General features: G+C 40.4%; 1 protein-coding gene and 1 long non-coding RNA gene across 6 annotated transcripts in view; one reads left to right on the top strand and one right to left on the bottom strand.

The window, feature by feature from the left end:
* The window catches only part of LOC126048207 (uncharacterized), a 44,394-nt gene extending 44,343 nt beyond the window's left edge, over positions 1–51 (bottom strand). The window contains exon 1 of the long non-coding RNA XR_007508818.1: positions 2–51. This is a non-coding gene — a long non-coding RNA (uncharacterized LOC126048207). The remainder of the gene's footprint in view (position 1) is intronic.
* On the top strand, positions 36–19,949 carry USPL1 (ubiquitin specific peptidase like 1). Of its 5 annotated transcripts, none has more exons than XM_049822872.1 (10): positions 36–145; positions 337–403; positions 5,729–5,895; positions 6,467–6,595; positions 8,893–9,550; positions 12,428–12,514; positions 12,934–13,063; positions 14,339–14,464; positions 15,136–15,296; positions 16,469–19,949. In XM_049822872.1, exons 3-10 carry the CDS (start codon positions 5,797–5,799, stop codon positions 18,373–18,375), a joined length of 3,297 nt encoding a protein of 1,098 aa, XP_049678829.1. In that variant the 5' UTR covers positions 36–145; positions 337–403; positions 5,729–5,796; the 3' UTR covers positions 18,376–19,949. The 5 variants fall into 5 exon arrangements, with proteins under 5 accessions (XP_049678829.1, XP_049678831.1, XP_049678832.1 ...); XM_049822874.1 differs by having other exon boundaries at positions 729–5,895; XM_049822875.1 differs by having other exon boundaries at positions 337–407.
* The last annotated feature ends 2,075 nt before the right edge of the window (positions 19,950–22,024 follow it).

Below are 22,024 nucleotides of genomic sequence, written 5' to 3'. Positions count from 1 at the left end.
CCTCAGGCGCTGCTCGCAACCGCCGCGCAGCCCGGTTCCCGCCCGCCGGCGGGCTCCGCCTCCGTTGCCTGACGGGAGCGGGGCGGGCCGGCATGGCGGCGGGGACGCGCCGGAAACGGCGCAGCGGAGCACGCTTGGCGCTGAGGTGAGGGCCGGCGAGTTCACGGCGGCGGGGAGTAACGGCCGGCGCGGGCGGGCGGGAATAGACCGCTGAGGGGAAGGCGGGCGGGAATCAGACCGCTGAGGGGAAGGCGGGCGGAAAAGATGGCTGAGGAGAAGGCGGGCGGCCCCGCGGCTGAGGGGAGCTGGGGTTTAGGGCTGCTGTGTGCTTCGCAGGGCGCCGGGGAGAGCGCGATCGCTGTAAGGGCCGGGAGTCGGCGGCGTGAGGAGCTGAGGCACGGCGGTAGGTGAGAGAGCGGAGCCCCGGGACCGAGTCGGTGTCGCCGGGAGGGGGGGGCTTGGTGGCGGCGTGCCCCGGCGCCGGGCCCGGGGGTAGGGTTGTTGGGTGGTGGGCCGTGGCGGAGCGGTTGTCTCGGGGGTTTTCTGAATGCCGACTGAGTATTTCACGTCAGTAGCTGTGCGGTTAAGGTGTGCGTTGCCTCTGGGCGGGGGAGGCTGGAAGGTGCTTTTGGTGAGGTACTGGTGCGGGCATGTAGGTATATCCCCCCCTTGCACGGTTTTCTTATGTTCGAACAATTAACTCCGCAACCGCTTTTTTTCTTCTGCAGCCTTGCCATTGCATATGGATCGCTCTGAGTGTGGATTAGGAACTAAGGAGGCTGTTTAAGCCATAGGTTCATCTGGAAGCGTTGGGCAGCTCGTGGTGTGGAAGGAAGGGCAGCAACCAGCACGGCCCTGGCAGCTCGTTAGCTGGCATCCCACCCCCGTGCCCCTCGTTTCCACTGCCTTGGGTCAGAGACCGAGGCTTTGCCAACGCCAAGTCCCTTCCTGAAATCTCGCACCTCTTGGCTGAAGCTGTAATAAACTGCGCTAGTTGAGGCTGTTTTCTTCCCACGCTAACGCACGTTTTTTTCAGAAGGGCTGAATGATTTGTCAGCAAAACGCGTAGTCCCTGTCCCTTGTCATACACCTATATAAGCATTTAACATGAGGAGGTTGACTGTATCGGAAACTTTTAGAACAGCGGAGTAATAACGCTGCATGCTGGTTTATTTTGCAACTTGATCAGTTTTATCTTTATTTGCTTTAGTCTGCCTTAGGCTTCTTGCAGGAAAGAAATTTCTGTTCGCTGCCACATAAGGCAGATTTGCAATTCTGCCCAGCACTTACAGGCTTCCCTGTAGAGAGAGTAACTTTGTGACAGCAATGATGTCTAGTTACTATTGCACTTAATGGCATACATTTTGTGGCCAAAATTGTTTGGTTTTGTTGGTTTTGGTTGTGGTTTTTTTGATGGGCTGTGATTGAATATTTATAGTTACTAGCTCAGATAAAGAAAAAACTTAATACTCTGATTTCTTCTTGTATAAGGAGAGGATAGGTAACTAACAACACAATGGAAATGTTTCCTTTTTTTCTCAGACTTTTGTTTGTTTCTTTTAATCTTTTCAATGTCCCCTTGATCAGGGAATGACTTGTAAGTTGATTTACAAGAAGGTTATTCTTAAGTGTGCCTTTAGCCTTTAAACAAAGAGGACATGTTCTTTTCACTATAATGTAAGCAGTGTTCTGTCACCTGCTTACTGCAGTTTGTAACTGATTTTTATTTATAAGGTACTGTTTCACAAGGTACAGCTCACTATTATCAAAAGATCCATGGCTCTTTTACCATAGAATCATGCAATGGTTTGGGTTGGAAGGATCATCTAGTCCACCCCCCCCTACCATGGGCAGGGACGTCTTCAACTAGATCAGGCTGCTCAGAGCCCAGTCCAACCTGACCTTGAACGTTTTCAGTGATGGAGCAGCCACAACTTCTCTGGGCAACCTGTTCCGGTGTCTCACCACCCTCATTGTAAAGAATTCCTTCCTTACGTCCAATCTAAATCTATCCTTTTTAAATTTAAAACCATTGCACCTTGTCCTGTCGCTACAGACCCTGGTAAAAAGTCTCTCCATCTTTCTTAGAAGCCTCCTTTTAAGTACTGAAAGGCTGCAATAAGGTCTCCCCAGAGCCTTCACTTCTTCAGGCTGAACAACCCCAACTTTCTCAGCCTTTCCTCGTAGGAGAGGTGTTCCATCCCTCTGATCATTTTCGTGGCTCTCCTTTGGACTCGCTGCAACAGGCCCATGTCTTTCCTGTGCTGAGGACCCCAGAGCTGGATGCAGTACTGCAGGTGGGGTCTCACCAGAGCAGAGTAGAGGGGCAGAATCACCTCCCTCGACCTGCTGGCCACGCTGCTTTTGATGCAGCCCAGCATACGGTTGGCTTTCTGGGCTTTGAGCACACATTGCCAGCTCATGTCCAGGTTTTCATCCACCAACACCCCCAAATCCTTCTCTGCAGGGCTGCTCTCAATCCATTCATCCCCCAGCCTGTATTGGTACCAGGGGCCGTCCTGACCCAGGTGCAGGATCTTGCACTTGGCCTTGTTGAACCTCATGAGTCACACAGGCCCACCTCTCCAGCCTGTAACGGTCCCTCTGGATGGCATCTCTTCCCTCTAGGGTATCAACTGCGCTACTTAGCTTGGTGTTATCCACAAACTCGGTGAGGGTGCACTCGATCCCGCCGTCTATGTCATTGATGAAGAAAGATATTAAACAGTGCTGGTCCCAGTACAGACCCCGGAGGGACACCACTCATTACCGTTTCTACTTGGGACATTGAGCTGTCAAATGCAGCCATCCAGCCAATTCCTTAGCCATCTAACAGTCTGTCCATCAAACCCATATCTTTCCAGTCTCTCACCTTTTTCTTGTTTTCTGTCTTCTGCCCTGTCAGCTCTGTAGCTCATCAGATCTTTTCATAGGCCAATTTCACTCACAAGAATAGCAGAAAAACTTGTGCTTTATTGAGTTTTTTACTGCTTTGTGCATTCAGTTAGCTTGTGGAAAGTCTCATGATGTGAGCTGTCAGGGAAGGTGGTGGGAAAAGAAGAAAAAAAAAAAAAGAGACCTCCCTATTCTGCAGCAGCAAGCCTTTAGATCAACTCATCTACTTAAGGAAACATAACCATAGCCTTAATAATAACATCAGGTCCATAGCATATTTTGCATTACATTTTTCAAGTATCCAGGATAAAAGAAGGAAAGTAGCATAAATGGTTTAAAACATGACCCAGTAAGCTTGAAAGGGCATTCCTGTGTACTTTCCCATCTGTAATGCTCCAATGGGTTGTTTAGTACTTGATACAGCAATCTTTTATTAATTGGCTGTTTTTCTTGGCAACTGTTGATCTGATGCCTGCATTTTGTACATTGTGCAAAGATCACTAATAACTTGCTATAATATTACAAATACTGAAATGTACAGGCAGGCCACTTGGTACCACTCTGTGTATCTAGTACTGGCAGACCTGTTTTGTATGCTTATTGTATGTATGTCTATGAAATAAAAGGACAATTAATATTTTTTAATGTTTATTATATTCATAAGTGCAATAAAAGTCTTGGACTCCAGTACTGTAGTACTATTGCTGGGTCATCATAGTTGCAGGAGGTATTGTACATCTCAGAGCGGTATTTAAGCTTTAAAAAGAAGAACAGAAGTAACAGAGAACATAACTGAAAAAAAACTTGCTTTCCTCTTGAGAGGGATGACAGGGAAAACAGGGACTTGCAAAGAAATAAATACGTTTTGTAAAACCAAGGCATGCTTAAAAAGGAATAACCTGTGGGTTGTTAGTGTTATTAACATTTTTGAGTGTGTGTTGTATTTATGTGGTGAGAAATTGCCTACCGTTCCAGTCATGTGATCTATGTATTTTATTTACTCTGAAGAGCTGAGACTGCTCCAGGCCAAGGAATTGACATTTTCTTACTAGCTATAGCATGGAGAGTAAAGTTGTTATGTGTTTTAGTGTGGTTGATATCTGCACAACTTGTAATTATACATAAAAAAAAAATCAAGTTCCTGGCTAGACCAAATATATGATAATAGAGTTGAGTCACAGTGCGATAGTGCTGTTGCCACTGTGTGAAAAATTGGAGAGCTTGCCTTTCCTGTATAGTCCAAAAAGCTTGTATACTTTGAGCTAATTCATTAATTTTTACCTTGAATGAGCCTGGGACCGTGCTGTTTATTGTACACCTTCCAACTCTACATTGAAAATGAAAACAACATGCGCTCTAAGGCATGTGGGTTGATATTTGTATGTTCTTACCTTCCCTTACAACTATTAGTTTTATAAGTCAAGGTATACTGTCTTTACATGCTGCAGCCCGGTAGTTCAGAAAAGTGCTGCTGAACACGTTGGAAGTGTCAATAGGGCACACTGTCATCTCATTTTGACCCTCTCTTAAGTAGCCATTGGGAACTGATTTGAAATGAGTTGTTACATTTTCCTACTGTGCTTTTTTTATTCATGCTCTGTTGGTTTTTAGCATTCTGTCCAGTTCTGTCGGGTCTCTCCTTGCCCAGTATTATAAATGGTTTTGGGTTGAACTGTTATTTACACAGGGATCCAAGAATACCTTGGGAAAAAATTTTTTTTTTTTTTTGAAAGGAACTATAATCTGAGTTAGTGCTGTAGTGTAAGAAAGGGTTGAAAGGACATCATGGTGTGGGAGAGGATGTCATTCAGTGGAAGTAATGAAAGGAGAACAGTCATGGCAGAAGGAAAGCTATTACGTTCATGACTTTGCAGTTCAACTTACCTTAACTTCCTCCCGCTTTTTAAAAGAGATACGTATTTATTCTAGTTAGTTCCATTTGAAGTCAGCAGGGGCAGAATTGGGTTCCTGTAGTTCTAAACCTCTGTGTTTTTCTGGCTGATTCAGGGTGTAGTTAGCCTCAGTGCTAGTGATGGAATTGACTTAAGGAGCTGCCTTCTGATGTGCAGCTGGTTCATACTGAATCTGTCGTCCACAAATGTGTCTGTGTGTAATATGTGAGAAAGGCAAAATTTGGGCCTGAATTTGAGAAATCATTTGAAAGGGAATAGTCAATGTCATTTGTAAAATATGCAGTAGAGTTACATAGCAATGATACTTCTGGAAGAGCTTTAGTTTGCTAGGAAGTTTGTAACGTTGTTAAAATAACATTAGGAGAAGTTTCCAGAAAGTGGCAGTAACAGCAGAATGCCCTTCTGTAGTTAAAAATTGTTGTGTTTACAGGATGAACTTTTAATAGTTTATTATGCAATAAATTCACTGTTTTGAAAGATACAACAGTAGGGGTTTTTTGGTTGTTTTTTTTTTTAATGTTCCTCAGCAACCATCTATAACTGTATGGGATCCTACTGTAGCCATTTTTAAAGAAGCTCATTCTTTCTGAGGGCTAGATGCAGTAAGCTGAGATGCCCAGGCAAGGCATCTACATTTCTGCCAAGTATAGTGCACTTGGAAAATATGTGAGACCTTGTAGAATGCAAAGAATAGATAAGCTTGCAGATTCAGGGCCTAAAGCTGTTAAATCTATTACGTGACTTAATTTAAAGTTTTGAGTTAATAATCTGCATTAGAAAATAGGTATTTTCAGTTAAGAAAATACTCTTCTGAATTAATTTCCACAGGATATACAGGCTGCGTTATTGTTGGTATATTTTTTTTCCCAAAATTTAATCTAATTTTTCTTTAATTGTTTTATTCACTTCTTATTTTTCAGGAGTCTTTGAAAAATCCTTAGTGGTCATGACATTGTAACAAGTGACATAAATTAGCCAGTGGCTCAGAATGATGGATACCCAGAAGACTACAAATGGTTTGCAAGTGATTGGAGAAGGGACTGGTATAGGGAAATCGACACTCCACATGGTGGGGTATTTGGGAAAAGTCAGTTGAAACTTGTTTTACATGTGTGCAAAGTTCATATTTTTCTCTGCTTTGAGAGATTTTAATTGGTCTTAATTTTACAAAAAAAATTCTCAAAATTATTTTCCACGGAAATCTATAACAATGGCGAAAGATTATTCTAAGTAAATCTGTGCCTATGACTTTTTTACTGGCACTATTTTTACAACTGTTTGCATTCCTATGAAAATTGATTTGTCTTTCAAAGATCTGAGCTTATGTTCCCTGGCAATAAGTGTCCTGTGGTTTAGTTCAAGTAGAATGAAATGTTGCATAATTGCATTGTTAAAGATACCTTATTAAATATTTGAATATTTAAATCAAAAGATAAATTTATTTAGAACACTACCATACAAATGTATATCTTATAAATACTTTTTTAAAAATCTAGTTTACTTTTTTATATTGTATTAGGTATTATATTTAGAAGTTGCACGTTGGTTTTCTATCTTGGTATGTATGTATGTCTTACCTTGGGATAATATATGAAATATATAAATTTATGCTATTGCGGGTTTTTTTTGTTTTTTTTTTTTTTTATTTTTTTATTTAGAACTGTAATCCTGTGGAAGCAACTGCACAGGAATATTGTCCAGTCTGCAAAGAGAAGGGCCAGATCCAAGTTTTACGGACTTACCGCATTAATTTTCAAGAGTCCATTTTTCTTTGTGAAAATCCTCAGGTATTACACTAATTAACAGTTTTATTTGGTTGTGCAGGGGCCTTTATCTTCAGTGGTTACACCTCTTTAAGTTCAAGATTTTTTTTGGTCGTAAGCAGACTGTTGAAATCAAGTCCCGTTTGAGTCCATAGGCTTGATGATGTTTGCCTGTATATAGACAAAACCATAACTAACCTGTGTATGTGTGGTGTTTAGGCATAGCTAGCTACCCTAAAGGATTAAAAAGAATAGATTAAAATGAATAAAGGAGAGTTTTGCTTATATAACAAGGGAACTGTGGCAGGTTGACCCTGGCTGAATGCCAGGTGCTCACCAAAGCAGTTCTGTCACTCCCCCCTCCTCAGCTGGACAAGGGAGAGAAAATATAACAAAGGGCTTGTGGGTCAAGAGAAGGACAGGGAGAGATCACTCACCAATTACCATCACAGGCAAAACAGACTCAACTTGGGGAAAATTAACTCAATTTATTACCAATCAACTAGAGGAGGGCAATAAGAAATAAACCCAAATCTCAGAACACCTTCCCTCCACCCCTCCCTTCTTCCCAGGCACAATTTCACTCCCAGATTCTCTACCTACCCCCTCCAGTGGCGCAGGGGGACAGGGAATGGGGTTTACGGTCAGTTCATCACACGTTATTTCTGCTCCTTCATCCTCCTCAGGGGCAGGACTCATCACACTCTTCCCCTGCTCCAGCATGGGTCCCTCCCACAGGAGACAGTCCTCCATGAACTTCTCCAACGTCGGTCCTTCCCATGGGCTGCAGTTCTTCACGAACTGCTCCAGCATGGGTCCATTCCATGGTGTGCAGTCCTTCAGGAGCACACTGCTCCAGCGTGGGTCCCCCACGGGGTCACAAGTCCTGCCAGAAAACCTGCTCTGTGGGCTCCTCTCTCCACAGATCTGCAGGTCTTGGCAGGAACCTGCTCCAGCGTGGGCTTTCCACGGGGTCACAGCCTCCTTTGGGCACCCACCTGCTCCAGCATGGGGTCCTCCCTGGGCTGCAGGTGGAGATATGCTCCACCGTGGACCTCCTTGGGCCGCAGGGGGACAGCCTGCCTCACCGTGGTCTTCCCCACGGGCTGCAGGGGAATCTCTGCTCCGGCGCCTGGAGCATCTCCTCCCCCTCCTTCTGCACTGACCTTGGTGTCTGCAGGGTTGTTTCTCTTACATGTTCTCACTCCTCTCTCTGGCTGCCGTTTCTGTCTGTCCCAGCAACTTTTCTTTTTCCTTCTTAAATCTGTTATCACAGAGGCGCCACCACTATCGCTGATGGGCTTGGCCTTGGCCGGCAGTGGGTCCGTCTTAGAGCCAGCTGGTATTGGCTCTGTGGGACACAGGGGAAGCTTCTAGCAGCTTCTTACCGAAGCCACCCCTGTAGGCCCCCCCCCTCAAACCTTGCCACACAAAGCCAATACAGGAACACAAGTGGTACTAAATAAATCTTTGTACTAATTAGAATACAAGGAAAAAATCTGATGATTCATGTAACTAATACATGACTCCTGCAGATGTGAGTCTCCCATTTTTCCTTCCTTAAGTCTGGGTAATGCAAATAGGTTTGTAATTATAATTACAATGTTTTTATTTTAATTTTTTTTCCCCTTTTAAGTTTAACCTTAGCTGGATTTCTTTGCTGCTCAATATTTGAGTCATGATTTTGCTGCCTTTCCTTTCTCCACCACTCTTTGTATGGGGGGGAGGGTATAGCAATTCCATATGGACTGGTGCCCTTAAATTAGTAGACTAGACTAGATATGGGTCTCTGAGTTGCTTTTCCCATCCCTCCCTGCTTTTAAATAATCATAGTATCGTTCTGGAGATTGGTAATAGCGATTTGACTATATTCTGGTTGCAGAATAGCTATATATGTAAGGCCCTACAAACACCTCGTCTAATGCATCAGGCTAGCCTGAGAGATACCTTGCCAGTTTTGGCACCAGTAGTCTCAGGCACAAGTCGATAATGCCAAATCTTTACCCTAAAGGAATGGATTTAGGCGAGTAAGAGAAGAGGGCTCTCCTTAGCAAAATTAGGTAGTTTTCAGGGGTTGGAAGCATTTACTGGAAAAGTAGTGTTGATTATCACTACAGATAAATTTACTTCACAATTGCTTATAAGACAGTGGTTGGATAAAACACCCTTTCTGTCATACATATGTTGAATTTATGTATTGATTTCATTAAAATATCACTTTACAGAAATCCTATATTCCATTTCAAGAGTATGGTATGTGATTTTTTTAGCTTTTGTTCGCCTGAAATTGATTTCACTGTAACTTTTTTTCTTTCCTGTAGTGTATCTACCCACTTGGTTATAAACCATTAAACAGCATAATTACTTCTGCTGATTCAGAAAATCATCAAGTTTCATCTACTCATAAGAAAAGGAAATTGTGTAACATCAGTGACTTTTCTCCTGTTCAATCACATCCAAAAAAAGCAAGAACTAATAATGTGGTAGACGTTGAGCATTCTATTAATACAGACCCTGTTGTTAAATGCTATCAGAATAGCTTATGTATTCCCAAGTCAAGCCTACATGATGTGTTACAAAATGACCAGCAAAAACCTAGTAACAACGTGGAGTCCTGCGTGCAGAAGGTGGATTTTGAAACAACCACCAACGCCAACAACTACCAAGAAAGTCCGCCTAAGACTTCTAGCTGCAGAATACAACTCTTGCCAAATTCTGAACTTTGCTCAACAACATCAGAAATTTTGCTCAAAGATGGTAAAGGTTCCACTAATAACACAGATTTATGTCTTCAGTGGAGAAACATGCATAATCTTTGTTGGTTAGATTGTATTTTGTCAGCGCTGGTACACTTAGAAACATTAAAATTTGCTCTAGCAGAAGACTATAATGATGGAAAATGTTTACTCCAGAAACTCTTAACAAAATATAATCAAGCAACTGTGCTTCTGAATACCTGTAAAATGAGTAAAGTAAAAGGTGAGTAAATTTAGCTGCTGTTTCTGCGTATTCAGACTGATCTGATCTGCTACAAATATATGGAATTTAGCAAATATGCCTCTGTTCTATTTCAAGATCACAAAAGAATGAGTTACAACTCATTACCGTGAATTTGCAGAGTAGTGTGCTTTATCTGGCAGAATCCCAGTAACCTCTGATATTGTTTTTCTTGGGGCAAACATGCACACTTTGAAAGCATCAAACACTAAGCGTCTCTTGAATTTTTTTGTCATATCCCACATAGAGAATTTATGAATTGTTTGTGTAATTGAGCCTTACTTTGTTTCCTTCCCCTCTGTTGGTTAACATATGAGGATGCTGTTCTAATCTTAATCTTCAAAATAATTTCTGTTGTATAAGTTGCTTTGTCACACAAAAAATAGTAAAGTTGGGAACATATGTTCTCTTCTGGCTCCAGCTGTGCTCATTGAAGGAATGCTTCCTCTGAGGTCTGCAAGCTGTGCTGTGGATGATAGTGCTTCCTAACCTGTTTCAGTCAAAATTAGTCAAACACATTAACCTGGTTCATATTTTCTGGAAAGGATTAGTGACTACTCAGATGTGCAGATTAACAGGTTCGAGGACTTTAACCTCCCAGCACAGGGGCAGTGATGGGCAACTGGGGGCAACCTTCTAGGCAGCGCAGCTGGAGTCAGAGGAGGATGTGTCACTGTAATCTACTAGTATGGTCTTTGATCATTTTCTGTACTGTGGATTCAGTTTAAGACTCTTAAACTAAGATCTGGTTTTGCTGAGGAGAAGGGCTTGGGAGTGTTGGTTGATGAGAAGCTCAACATGAGCTGGCAACGTGTGTTTGCAGCCCAGAAAGCCAACTGTATCCTGGGCTGCATCAAAAGAAGCCTGGCCAGCTGGTTGAAGGAGGTGGTTCTCCCCCTCTACTCCATTCTCATGACACCTCACCTGGAGTACTGCATCCAGCTCTGGGGCCTCCAACATAAGAAGGACATGGACCTGTTGAAGCGGGTCCAGAGGTGGGCCACAGAGATGATCAGGTGGCTGGAGCACCTATCTGATGAAGACAGGCTGAGAGAGTTGGGGTTGTTCAGCCTGGAGAAGAGAAGGCTCCAGGAAGACTTTACAGCAGCCTTACAGTACCTAATGGGGGACTACAAGAGAGCTAGAGAGGGACTTTGTAAAAAGGCATGTAGTGATAGGACAAGGGATAATGGCTTTAAGCTGCAAGAGGGTAGATTTAGATGATACGTGAGGAAGAAGTTCTTCACTGTGAGGGTGGTGAGGCACTGAAACAGGTTGCCCAGAGAGGTTGTGGCTGCCCCATCCCTGGCAGTGTTCAAGGCCAGGCTGGATGGGGCTTTGAGCAACCTGGTCTAGTGGAAGGTGTCCCTGCCCATGGCAGGGGGGTTGGAACTAGATGATCTTTAAGGTCCCTTCCAACCCAAACCATTCTATGGTTAGTCCTCTTGAATTGACCCATTGCTGTCATAAGTCTGAACTTCTAAGAGTTCATCTGTTAGAGCATTAATACAGATCTCTGGTAAGCCAGTACCTTTCATGATTATTTTTTTCCCCACAGGCATTCCAAGAAAAGTGTGGTTTTGAATATAGAGATTATAGTCCCAGAACAGCATTTGATAACTTAAAAAAATGTCCTATCTTTGCTGGGAAAAATAATAAGTCTATCAAAAATGGTTTAATCCACCTTGTGGCAGAGAAAGCATACTATTTTACAGAGGGGGGAAAAAAGAAATCCAAAAAGATTCTGGAGTAGTTCATATACTCTGCTTGCCAGAAAGTCAGGCTGCTTGATTTTAGGTTTTCAGCTATTACCTGGAAGCCCTCTACCATTGCAGAACCTGTCTGAGATGTTTTTCTTTCACCTCTGTTGTGCTCTGTTTGCCAAGGAGCTCTGGTGTCCAAGAACCCTTAAATGGAGATGTTAGGTGTTGGAATATAGTGTCGTTTGAGATTAAGTTAAACCTTTTCATTTCCAGGAATTGCTGCAAAACAAATCCGTTTATTTGGGCTACAGTGGAGAGGGGATTGGATGAAGAGTACTGTTGTGGAGAAAAAGTGTAGTATTTATTCGGCCCTTCTGTGTAATTTTGCAGCATCTTTTACATACAGTTGTTTTTAAAAACAATCAAAAGCAATAAAGCTGCAAGAAACTTCTGTTTACCTTTTTTATATCATAGATTTTTTAAGATAATAGTTTCAACAGCTACTCTAAATCCTTCCTTTAATTTGTAGAGGTTATCATCATGATTGTGTAGCAGAAGTCATGTTCTTGCTTGTGGTTAAAGAATGTGTTTGTGTAGAAACAATGTAACTTGCAAATTTAAAAGATATACTAAGATATATAAAACATATTTTTTAAAAATTATTTTTACTGTTTTAAAGGCTGACTAGGAAATTAGCATTTAATCTGGAACAACACATTTAAATATTTTATTATGAATTGTATAACATCATTAGAAAGCATGTAAGCAAATTTTTGGTCTTTTGATCTTAATATTTAGGTTTTAAAATCTACTTTTAATCTCCAAATCTCCAGAGTTTGTAATGTCTGGTTGCACTATCCTTAAATGTTGTTACTATCTAGCTGTTGGTACACACTGTTAGCCATAATTTAAGTCAGGTCAAGTAATTTCTGGTTAGCAGACTGCAGTAAAATGTGTATAACTTGTGTAAATTCTTCTCTAATTTTCAAATCAATTAATACCAAGCATTGGCTATTTTACCAGCAGTTTTAGGCAAGTATGGGTCAATATGGACGGTATCAGATTGCAGAGAATGAGTGTTATGGGTACAGATGTGTGTGAAAGGGTGGGGCTGTTACACATAAATACATGAATACAGATATACTTTTTTCTTTAGATGTTCTTCCAAAAGCAGAATCTCATCTCAATGAAATCAGAAACAGAATGTTTACACAGCTTCAGCCTCAGCTTAAGTGTGAGCTAGGTAAGTAATTAGTGCAGCATCTCAGTATTTACTTTCAGGAAGCTCTACATGTAGAGCCTTGTATGTCAGTACATAAAAATATGTATGTACATATGCATACAAGACAGTTTGTAGATACATTTTGTTTTATTGGTGACATACACATACTTTACAGTGTGATCAGCTGGTTTGTCCCTTGACTGTTTTTGACATTTTAGAGAGCGTATTCTCATCTTTGTAACTATGCTTCAGCCATGAAATTGTCATTGATAACAACCTCATAACATGGATCAATCCCTTTGCTATGAGGATTAGAAATACAGCCTTGAAGGGATAACTGGTATTAAAATCATAGCAATAAGCTTATTTTCTTCCTTTTTGAAGTACTGAAAGCTGATTTCAAATATTCAGTGACTGTTTTTTCTGCCCCATCTTTGAAGGTCAGAAGGAGAGTCCAGTGTTTGCATTCCCTCTACTCTTAAAACTGGATCAACAAGCTGAGAAACTATTCTTGCATTCATTTTCATGGAAGTTTGAATGTGTATGTTGTGGCTACAAATACCAGGACCGGTGAGATTTTTATTTAAGTAGCTTCTATATAACTGTTCTACCTTACCTTTTTAAATCTGCATGTAATAGTTTATTTTCTACAGATCTCCAGGTTTTGTACAGCTTAAGCTTGTTGGTGAAGTTTTACATGATCCACTTTTTTAGGCTACGTTTGCAAATAGTTTACTGCTATGTCATGTCTTAGGAAACCACGTTATCACTTAACTAAGAAAGAAATAATAGGTATCCGTGTGATTCCCTGGCCATGCTCACTCTGGTATTTTGCTGCGAGTATACAAATTGTGGTTCTAAAGAATATATGCCTAGTACACTTTTGCTATTGAAGAATATCTGTAATATTCATTTGGATTACAAAGAATCAGAGATTCTCTCACATGATTTATCTATTTTAAAATAGTATTACAGGGAAGTAATTTCTTGAGAATTGATTTAGTTCTGTGTAGTTGCAGGTACAAGCTAGTAATTTAGGCTCTTTTTAGAGTCAGAAGAAAAAGAGAGACACCTTCAGAAGACAGCTCACTTTATTTGAAAAATACCTGTTTCTCTCCACTATCTTAGGTTTATACAATAAAATTCTAGATCCCCGAGTGAGATGAGATTAATGCTATCTGTTGCACTGCTAGCTAATATGTAGTCCTGGTTAATAGGATGTGTTCAAGAGCCTTTGTTACATACTGTGTCTTTTTAAGAAGCTGAAAAATCTAGGTTAGGTTGAATATAAAGGAAGCCCTTTCTGTGGCTAATGAATGAATAAACTACGTTATTTCACTTTAATATCCCATACATTGTACTTTCATACAATATAACCTCTGTGTAATCTCTGCTCTGAATGTACTGGTTTTTGAAAACAAGACCTTGTATAACGTGGATTCTGAGGTAATTTGTTACCACTTCCTTCTCTCCTTGAGATTCTGTATTAGCTAGTAAAATTATGCAGATCCTGGTACAAGCTCTGTCTTATGTTGGAAAGGAAACAGAGATAACATGCTAAGGGAGAGCAGATAATGTGAAACTGAAGGCCACAGAGCTGGTGAAAACAAACGGTGACTGATACTGTTTGGCAGAACTGAATTCAGTGCTGACTTGGATGTGATGCAGTCACAGTGGAATTCACACAACTGGCATGAATATGAATAGAATTTGGCTTTGTCATAACATTTTTATAACTTTTTTCTCCTGGTAAAGTGTGTATAATTATTGTTTTCTGATCAGCAACTCAACTTTCTCTTTTTTTTTTTTTTTTTTTTTTGTGTGTGTGTGTGTGTGTATGTCCAGATTTAGGAAAACACTAACAACATTCACAAATATAATCCCTGATTGGCATCCACTTAATGCTGTTCATATTGGACCATGTAATAACTGTAGTGATAGATCTCAAAGAAGACAGATGATTTTGGAAAAGTAAGTTTGAATATGTGAACTTGAAGATAAAATACATAAAATTCTGAGACTTAATGTATCGAGCATATCACTTTCAAAACCAAACTATTATCTTGGTTTTACAGAGATTCTAAACTTTAAACTCTGGTAAATACTCAGTTTTTAAGATTTCTAGATCATTCTTAAACACTCTTTGCCATTTCAGCATTTAATAAACATGAAACATAGAACAGTGTTTAACATGCTGACCAGCACCTGCATTTGAGCCAGGTCATAAATACTTACTACGAAGTAGTGACTATATACAGCTGATATCCAGTGTCAGCCTTTTCATAACGCTTGTTGTTGGTGGATAAAACTGTTGTTTGATCATCTGTTTACTAATTTGATTTGGGAACAATGTCCATTCCTACTGTGGTTATGGCACAGTTGTCTCCTGGTTTTTTTCACCTTTTTCCCACTCCCCAAAATCCCTTATGTGGTGTTGTTTTTTCCCCTAATCTATAACAAAATGTACTATCCAGTTGGGGTATTCTTATGCCTTTACTACTGTGCAATCTGAAGAGTCCTGTGTGGAAGTAGAACAATAAGGGCAGAACTACATACTCTTTGAGATGCCTTACTTTTTCATTAGGAACTTTTGCCACTATTTTGCTGTAATAAACTGGTTCTTTATTGTTTCTTTATTATAGAATACCCTCAATATTAATGTTACATTTTGTAGAAGGCTTGCCACATAACAACCTGAAGAACTATTCATTTCAGTTTGAAGAAGACACCTACCAAATAACCTCTATTGTTCAGTATCAAACAGATAAGAAGCACTTCATAACCTGGTCTTTGAATCCTGATGGTAAGAACCATAAATTCTGTTATAATACTTCATGAGTCTACATCAAATACTGTTTTATGGGTTACTGCAGTAGTCTCAGCAGTCAATATATAATAACGAGGATTTATTTTGTCTGTATTCTAAACTTCATATTAAAATTTTATGAATAATTGTGGGAAGTTTGTTACTCAGAGTGAAGGTTTAACTGATTTATTCAGCAGTGTTCTGTCCTACGCTTTACTCACTGGCAAAAAGTTATCTGGGTAGAGCTGTTTCCCTTCATAACTTTGTAGACGTTAAAAAATACAGTCTGAGCATTGCTGTGGGACAAATGGTATCAGTTATTTTGAAGCCAGTTATTAATCCGCTCTTGGCTGGAAGCAAGGGAACCTATGGAACTACCACCATTAATGAAGTTTCTTTTAATTTGTGAACTTTACTGCACCTGAGGGGAAGGAGGCACAAATCCATGCTAGAAACTTTACTAATGGTATGATGGTTGTACCATTGATGGGAACTCCATAATCAGAGAAGGTGAAAAGTTGATATATTGATTCTCACACTTCTGTAGAGAGAATGGAGTGCAATCTTACCGAGTGTTGAGACAAAATGAAAAGGGTCTAAATCATACTGCCAGAGTTTAAGAAGAAATAAGAAGAGGAAGCAGCTGGGAAGTGCCTAGTTAGGAACATCCTATACATCATAGACACCTATTTTGAAATTCTTAAAGCTGTGAAATATTTGCTCATGATCTATGAAGAATTTGCAGATGATGAGGCAGATTATTAAAAAAGAGCAGTTTCTCTTAAACCCCTGTGCCTCCCACCCCGGCAATGTAAAGGTCTACAGAGAAACTTAATTTGAGACATAGTTCTTCCCTCAGACCTGTGCGTGTATTTTCAGACAAGATGTCAGCATCATTAGCTCAGAAAAAAACCACACCTTAGCTTTGTTTTTTTGTTGACCTACTCTAACCTGTAATAATATTGCATCAAATTTTGCTTGTGTTTGATCTTTTTACCGTGGCGATCTCCCAGTTTTCTCTGATATAATAAAGAATGGAGAAAAAAACACCTTTATTTTCTGCTTGTCAGGGGAATGGGTTGATAAAAATATTTGACAAGTGTCTGAGGATAGTGACTTCCATTTTAAAAGTCTCTGAGTCTCTCCACTGGTTGCTATTTATTTTTCAGGAACTTGGCTTGAGTGTGATGATTTAAAGGGGCCATATTGCAAGAGACATAAAAGATTTGAAGTTCCTCCTTCAGAGATTCATATTGTTATCTGGGAAAAGAAAACATCCCATGTGCCAGAAGAACTGAATTCACAGTTCCAGAGTAAAAACATAGAAGATTTTCCTCTTAATAATGTACACTCAAATTCCACAGCATTGCACTGTGGTTTTGATAACACTCTAGACAAAATACCTGAAGAACATCCCAAAGAGGATGCTGTGAGAACTCCAGATAAGAAACAGCAGCGGGTAGCTGAGGATGAAAGTATTGTACATCATGGTTTAGAAGATCTGGCACATGATGATCTTGTAACACTGATGCTTGAAGAAATTCAAGTTGACTCAGAAGGTAAATCGCTGCTGAATGGACAGACGGTGGGAAATAACCTTGTTGTTGAAGTGGGCACACCTCAACAGCAGGAATCAGCTTTTTCACCTAACACTCTATACACAGGAGAGTTTGCTGCAACTAGTCTAGCTATGAACAATAAATGCATGTTACATGAAAATTCCAGCATTTGCTTACCTCTAGAAGAGTTGAACTCAGCAAATATTACTTCTCCTGTGCCCAAAACCCCCAACCCCGACCCATCTGACTCATCGCTTGCTCAAAGAATAAATGACAGAACTAATTTACCTAACAGAGAACATGGAGTAAATTCAGAACTACAGCTAAACACGAAGTTGTCTCCAGTAGAGAATATTATACAAAAATCACCTGACTTGAAAGATGCAAGCAAAATTGTAGTTAATTCTCAGGTTGCCAATTCTTCTTCTTCCAATAATTCCTTTCAGCCTTCACACAAAGACCAAAAAAGAGGATTTGTAGGAAGCTGGGTAAAGAAATTATTAAGCAAGAATACTTCTTTCATGCCTTCAAGTGCCTCAGCTCTCAAGAATGACAGAAGTTGCAAAACTCCCTCAATGCAAAAAATAAGTGAAGTGCGGTTGCCAGTTAAGGGAGCAAGTAACTTCGGTGGATTTCAAAGCAGAAGTACAAACAAAACAGCTGAGACCCCAAAGTCAGTGGTTCCTCAGAGTAATAATACTCATCCTTTATCAAATTTCAAAGGATTTTCTCAAAGCACTAGTCTTCCAACAGCAAGTCATACCACTATTGAAGGTCCAACTCGGAATAAGTCAGGAAGTACGTTGGGTACCTCAGGTAAAGTGTCTCAGTTCCATTCACCTCACTATAATTCTGGGAAGGCAGAAGAGTCAGATAGTGACAAAACAAAAAAACTTCGCCTAAAACTGTTAAAAAAACTTAATGCTAAAAAGAAGAAGTTGGCTTCACTGGATAGGCTGGCAGTGGAACAGATGAAACATGAAAAACCTGTGAGTAGAGATGTAAGCACCTCATCGCAGACTGAATCTCACAATGACAGTGAATTATTGCAGAGCTTTTTAAGGGAACTGCAGTATCAGATTGATGTCGCAGATAATGCATCTGAATTTAATGCGAACTCTGTATCAGGGTGCACTAGCCATAATAACAATGATGAAATCCTGGCGGAATTACTGTCCCCTACTTCAACTGTTGCTTCCTTAGAGGCTCCAAAAAGTGAAGATGAATGTATGTATATGGAAATGGTGGATAGCACTGTTGCAACGACAGCGTCCAATGAGAAGACCAGTGTACCACAAGCAGCAGTGACAAGTGAGGACCACAATTATTACAGTCCTGTAAAGGACAGTAATTTGGAACTTCATACAATAAGCAAACCTAGTGTGAAAAAACTTGCTTTTGAAAGTCCTACTAGGGAGGATATCCTTGAAGACCTGTTCTCCATTTCAGCACCAAGCTCAATGGCAGGTGACATAGATTTACCTCATTTTGATGAAACTCTGTTTGAAACTTGGTAAATATTCACTTTCTCGGTTTTAAGTACTTTTCAATATTATGTATATTTTGAAACAAAGCACTATTAAATTATATTTTCTAACTAGTTTAATTGCACACTGGCTGTACTTGAACAATTGACATTTGAGGTATTTTTTTTCTTACAATCTTATTGTAGCAGACAAGGTTTTAATGCATTTTATTTTTCTGAGAAACAGTTATTTTAGCTGTGAGATATCATGATGATTTTTAATTAAAAGCTCCTATGAGTCTTGATTTTTGCTGCTTTTAATATGGAAAACTTATCCATACTCTACTGAGTTTGAGAAATAATAAAATTCAGTAGTCTTGATGATGTAATGGTGTAAGAAATATTATTTAGATAGTAGGGGTTTATTTTACAAGATCACCCAACTCCTGAAGTTATTTTGTCTGACATTTAAAAAAAAAAAAGAAGTACCTTCTGTAATCAAGGATGTTTGTATCCTTTGATAAAAAGATCATTTGCAACACTAAACTTGAGGTGGGTATTCTGTTAGGAACTCTACTCTTCTCAGAATTACTGTTCTACAAGCTCACCCTGATGTATACAGCCCTCAGATCCAAGGAAGGGTGGACACGTGGTAGAAATTTTCCTATTTAATGTTACAGCATGTACTGAGTTTTTGTCCTGGGTAACTGAAAATATAATTTGGCAGAATATTCTTCTGAGCCAGGTAACTTTTTAAGTAAAATTAGTAAGATTTGGGCCAGAGTTTGCAGCACTAAGAAAGAATATCAGATGTAACTTTTAGTTATTTATAGCTGCAAATTCACTAATAAATGTTTCTAAGAATTAAAGTTAACTGTACGTTAGCACCCATTACTGTTGTCACTAGGAGTTTTTCATGGCTATAGCAGTGCATCCCTGTCCATATGTGACAGTGCCAAGGAGAGGCAAGGTCAATAGGAAGAAAGTAATGGAAAATGTGGCAAGACAGCGGTGAGTAAGCAGAGGGATTCACATCTTGGTGTTACTGGATTTGTATAGCTTTTGTTCTGCTGTCTCTTTTAAATTCATAGACACATTGCTGAGGTTATTGTATGCTAAATAAGATTAGCTGTACATTTTTCTTGTACTCGGAAATAACAAGGATTTTATCAGCAGGTCTTTGTTTCAGCTGTTTTTTTAAAGGTATTCTGCATTTCTTCATTGTTTTAGATCCCAATTTCAAAACATTAAGTCCTCAGTCTTACTCTTGCAATAGGTGCAGTTGAACATAATTGTTACTAGAAGGCACGGCTACAGATTTAAATGGTCTTGGATTTCTCAGACCAGGTTCAAAAAGTGTTTGAAAAACTGTCAGTGGCACTGAACTCGCCTTGCCAAGCTATTTCTTTTGCAATTACATACATATTTATCAAACTGGCACTTCAGACAATAAATGGTTTCATTCTTGAAATATAAGTCTTTGTAAAGAACTTGAGCCCCTTCTTTGTTTTAAATGTTGTAATTGGTAATGTTACAATAGAAAACAAATCAATGGATTCTGAATGGAAAGTGCCAGGGTACTGCTGGTGAAATGTTTGCCTGTTTGTGAATTCCCTTATTAAAAAAAAAAAAAAAATGCTGACCAAAATTGGAGTTTGATTTATCAGTGAATAAAATGGATGCCTCTGCAAGACTTGATAGGATAAGTGATAGGATTTTCCTGCGGAGTTTTCCAACCAGTGGTTTCTATATATGCAAACCACTAAAAAGCAGTGTGTCTCCCAGCCCCGACTACTTGTTGCAGAGGTTTCTCCAAGCAGTGGGAAGCTGTCTTCAAGTGTGGATACCATCTGTGACCGACTGGATTGCAGCTACCTGCCCCTGTGAAGTGGGAGCTCCTTTCACCACTGGCTCGGGACATGACAGAGACCCAGGGGTGAGTGAAGCAGCCAGCCTGGGGTTGGTGTGATGCAGAATGCGTAGGGCAACGTGAGGAAGAGACCGCACTGGAAGATGAGAAAGTCCTGGTGGTAAGGGTTATAATAAGGTGTGGTGGGTTGACCCTGGCTGGACACCAGGTGCCCACCAAAGCTGCTCTGTCACTCCCCTCCTCAGCTGGACAGGAAAGAGAAAATATAACGAGAGCTCGTGGGTTGAGATAAGGGCAGGAGAGATCACTCACCAGTTACCTTCTCCCCCTCCTTCACTGACCTTGGTGTCTGCAGAGTTGTTTCTCACATATTCTCCTCTTGCTGGCTGCAATTGCACATTTTTTCCCCCCCTTCTTAAATCCATTAGCCCAGAGGTGCTACCAGGGTCACTGTTGGGCTCGGCCTCAGCCAGCGGCAGGTCTGTCTTGGAGCCGGCTGGCATTGGCTCGGTCGGACATGGGGGAAGCTCCTAGCAGCTTCTCACAGAAGCCACCCCTGTAACACACCCGCTGCCAAAACCTTGCCACGCAAACCCAGTACACGAGGTTAATAGCAGAGAAAGGTATGGGGACACATCTGCTGTGCATATATGCTTAGACAGAAGCCAGAATCTCTGGTCACCACTGGCAGCACCTCCGCAAACAGATGTTAGGAGTCCTCCATCTGCAGCTGCGTGGGATACAGTGTGGGTACACATGTGTATAGAAGCTCCAAGAGCAAATAAATAGCGTTTGAGATTAAAGTTAGGATGAGATGAAATATGTTAGTGCTGCAAGTTCTTTGCTGCCTTTTTTCTGAAACAATTAACTAAAGATGACACTGTGCAGATTTGTCTGTTTCCGTAAATGTTTTGCTGCCTCTGATCCTGTGCAAGTGAGAATTCAGCTGAGATTGAATGAAAACCCCATGACCAAAGAAACTGTTTGGAATTTGGTGGTTACTGGACTTTTTGTTTTGAGACTAGTTTTAAAATGCAGCTTTTTATTTGCTGTAAAGACAATACAAAGTATTGTATCTGTTTTCTGTCAATTAGAAATACACTAGGTGGGCATGTAGCAAATATGATTAGTAAGCAGAAGTTACCCACTATTATTTTGGAGGTTTTATCGATGTTACAGGGTAAATTTCCAAATGTCTAATGGCTTTGAGCACTTGAGGGGATTATATTTTACGTGTTTCTTCACCTCATGCATCACATAAGCTTGTCAGTCTGTGTGTTCTGATTTGGGAAAGGCACAACTGTGGCACTTACTTAGAGATTTACAGCTTTTCATTCAGAATCAACTCTATGGTTGCACTCTGAACTCAACTAGGTAGCACTCTGAATCAGATCTTCCTGCCTCAGGATATATTCAAACACTTTTTATCAAAGAGTACAGGTCAAAAAAAAGGGCTGCCTTCTCACATCCTGCCTATAATAAACCAGCCCATCTGCAAAGGAGCTGGCTGGGTGGATTTTTAGCTGTATGTGTGCTAGAGCACTGTTCTAGAAATTCTTTGTGGTGCCGATTACAAATCTGATTTTGATCTTGATGTTTTTCATGGCTGGCTATTGCCATTTATTCTTCTTCCAGCATTGGTTTGTGCTTTAAATAATTATTCCCTTCCTGACAATGTGTCAATGAGAGCGATTGTGTCTTGTCTGTGTTCCTTTTGCAAAGGAAACAGCTGCTGTTCTCCATGTCAGCCCCTTGGTGCTCAGAGCAAAGCGTGTTACCTTCCGAGCAGATTATGCAGCTCTAAGTGTGTGCTGTGCTTTAAAGTCCACCA

Source organism: Accipiter gentilis, chromosome 19 (genome assembly GCF_929443795.1).
Source record: "Accipiter gentilis chromosome 19, bAccGen1.1, whole genome shotgun sequence".
Taxonomy (NCBI): Eukaryota; Metazoa; Chordata; class Aves; order Accipitriformes; family Accipitridae; genus Astur; species Astur gentilis.
Note: the sequence above shows the minus strand (reverse complement) of the source record. Positions and strands in the feature narration are given on the sequence as shown.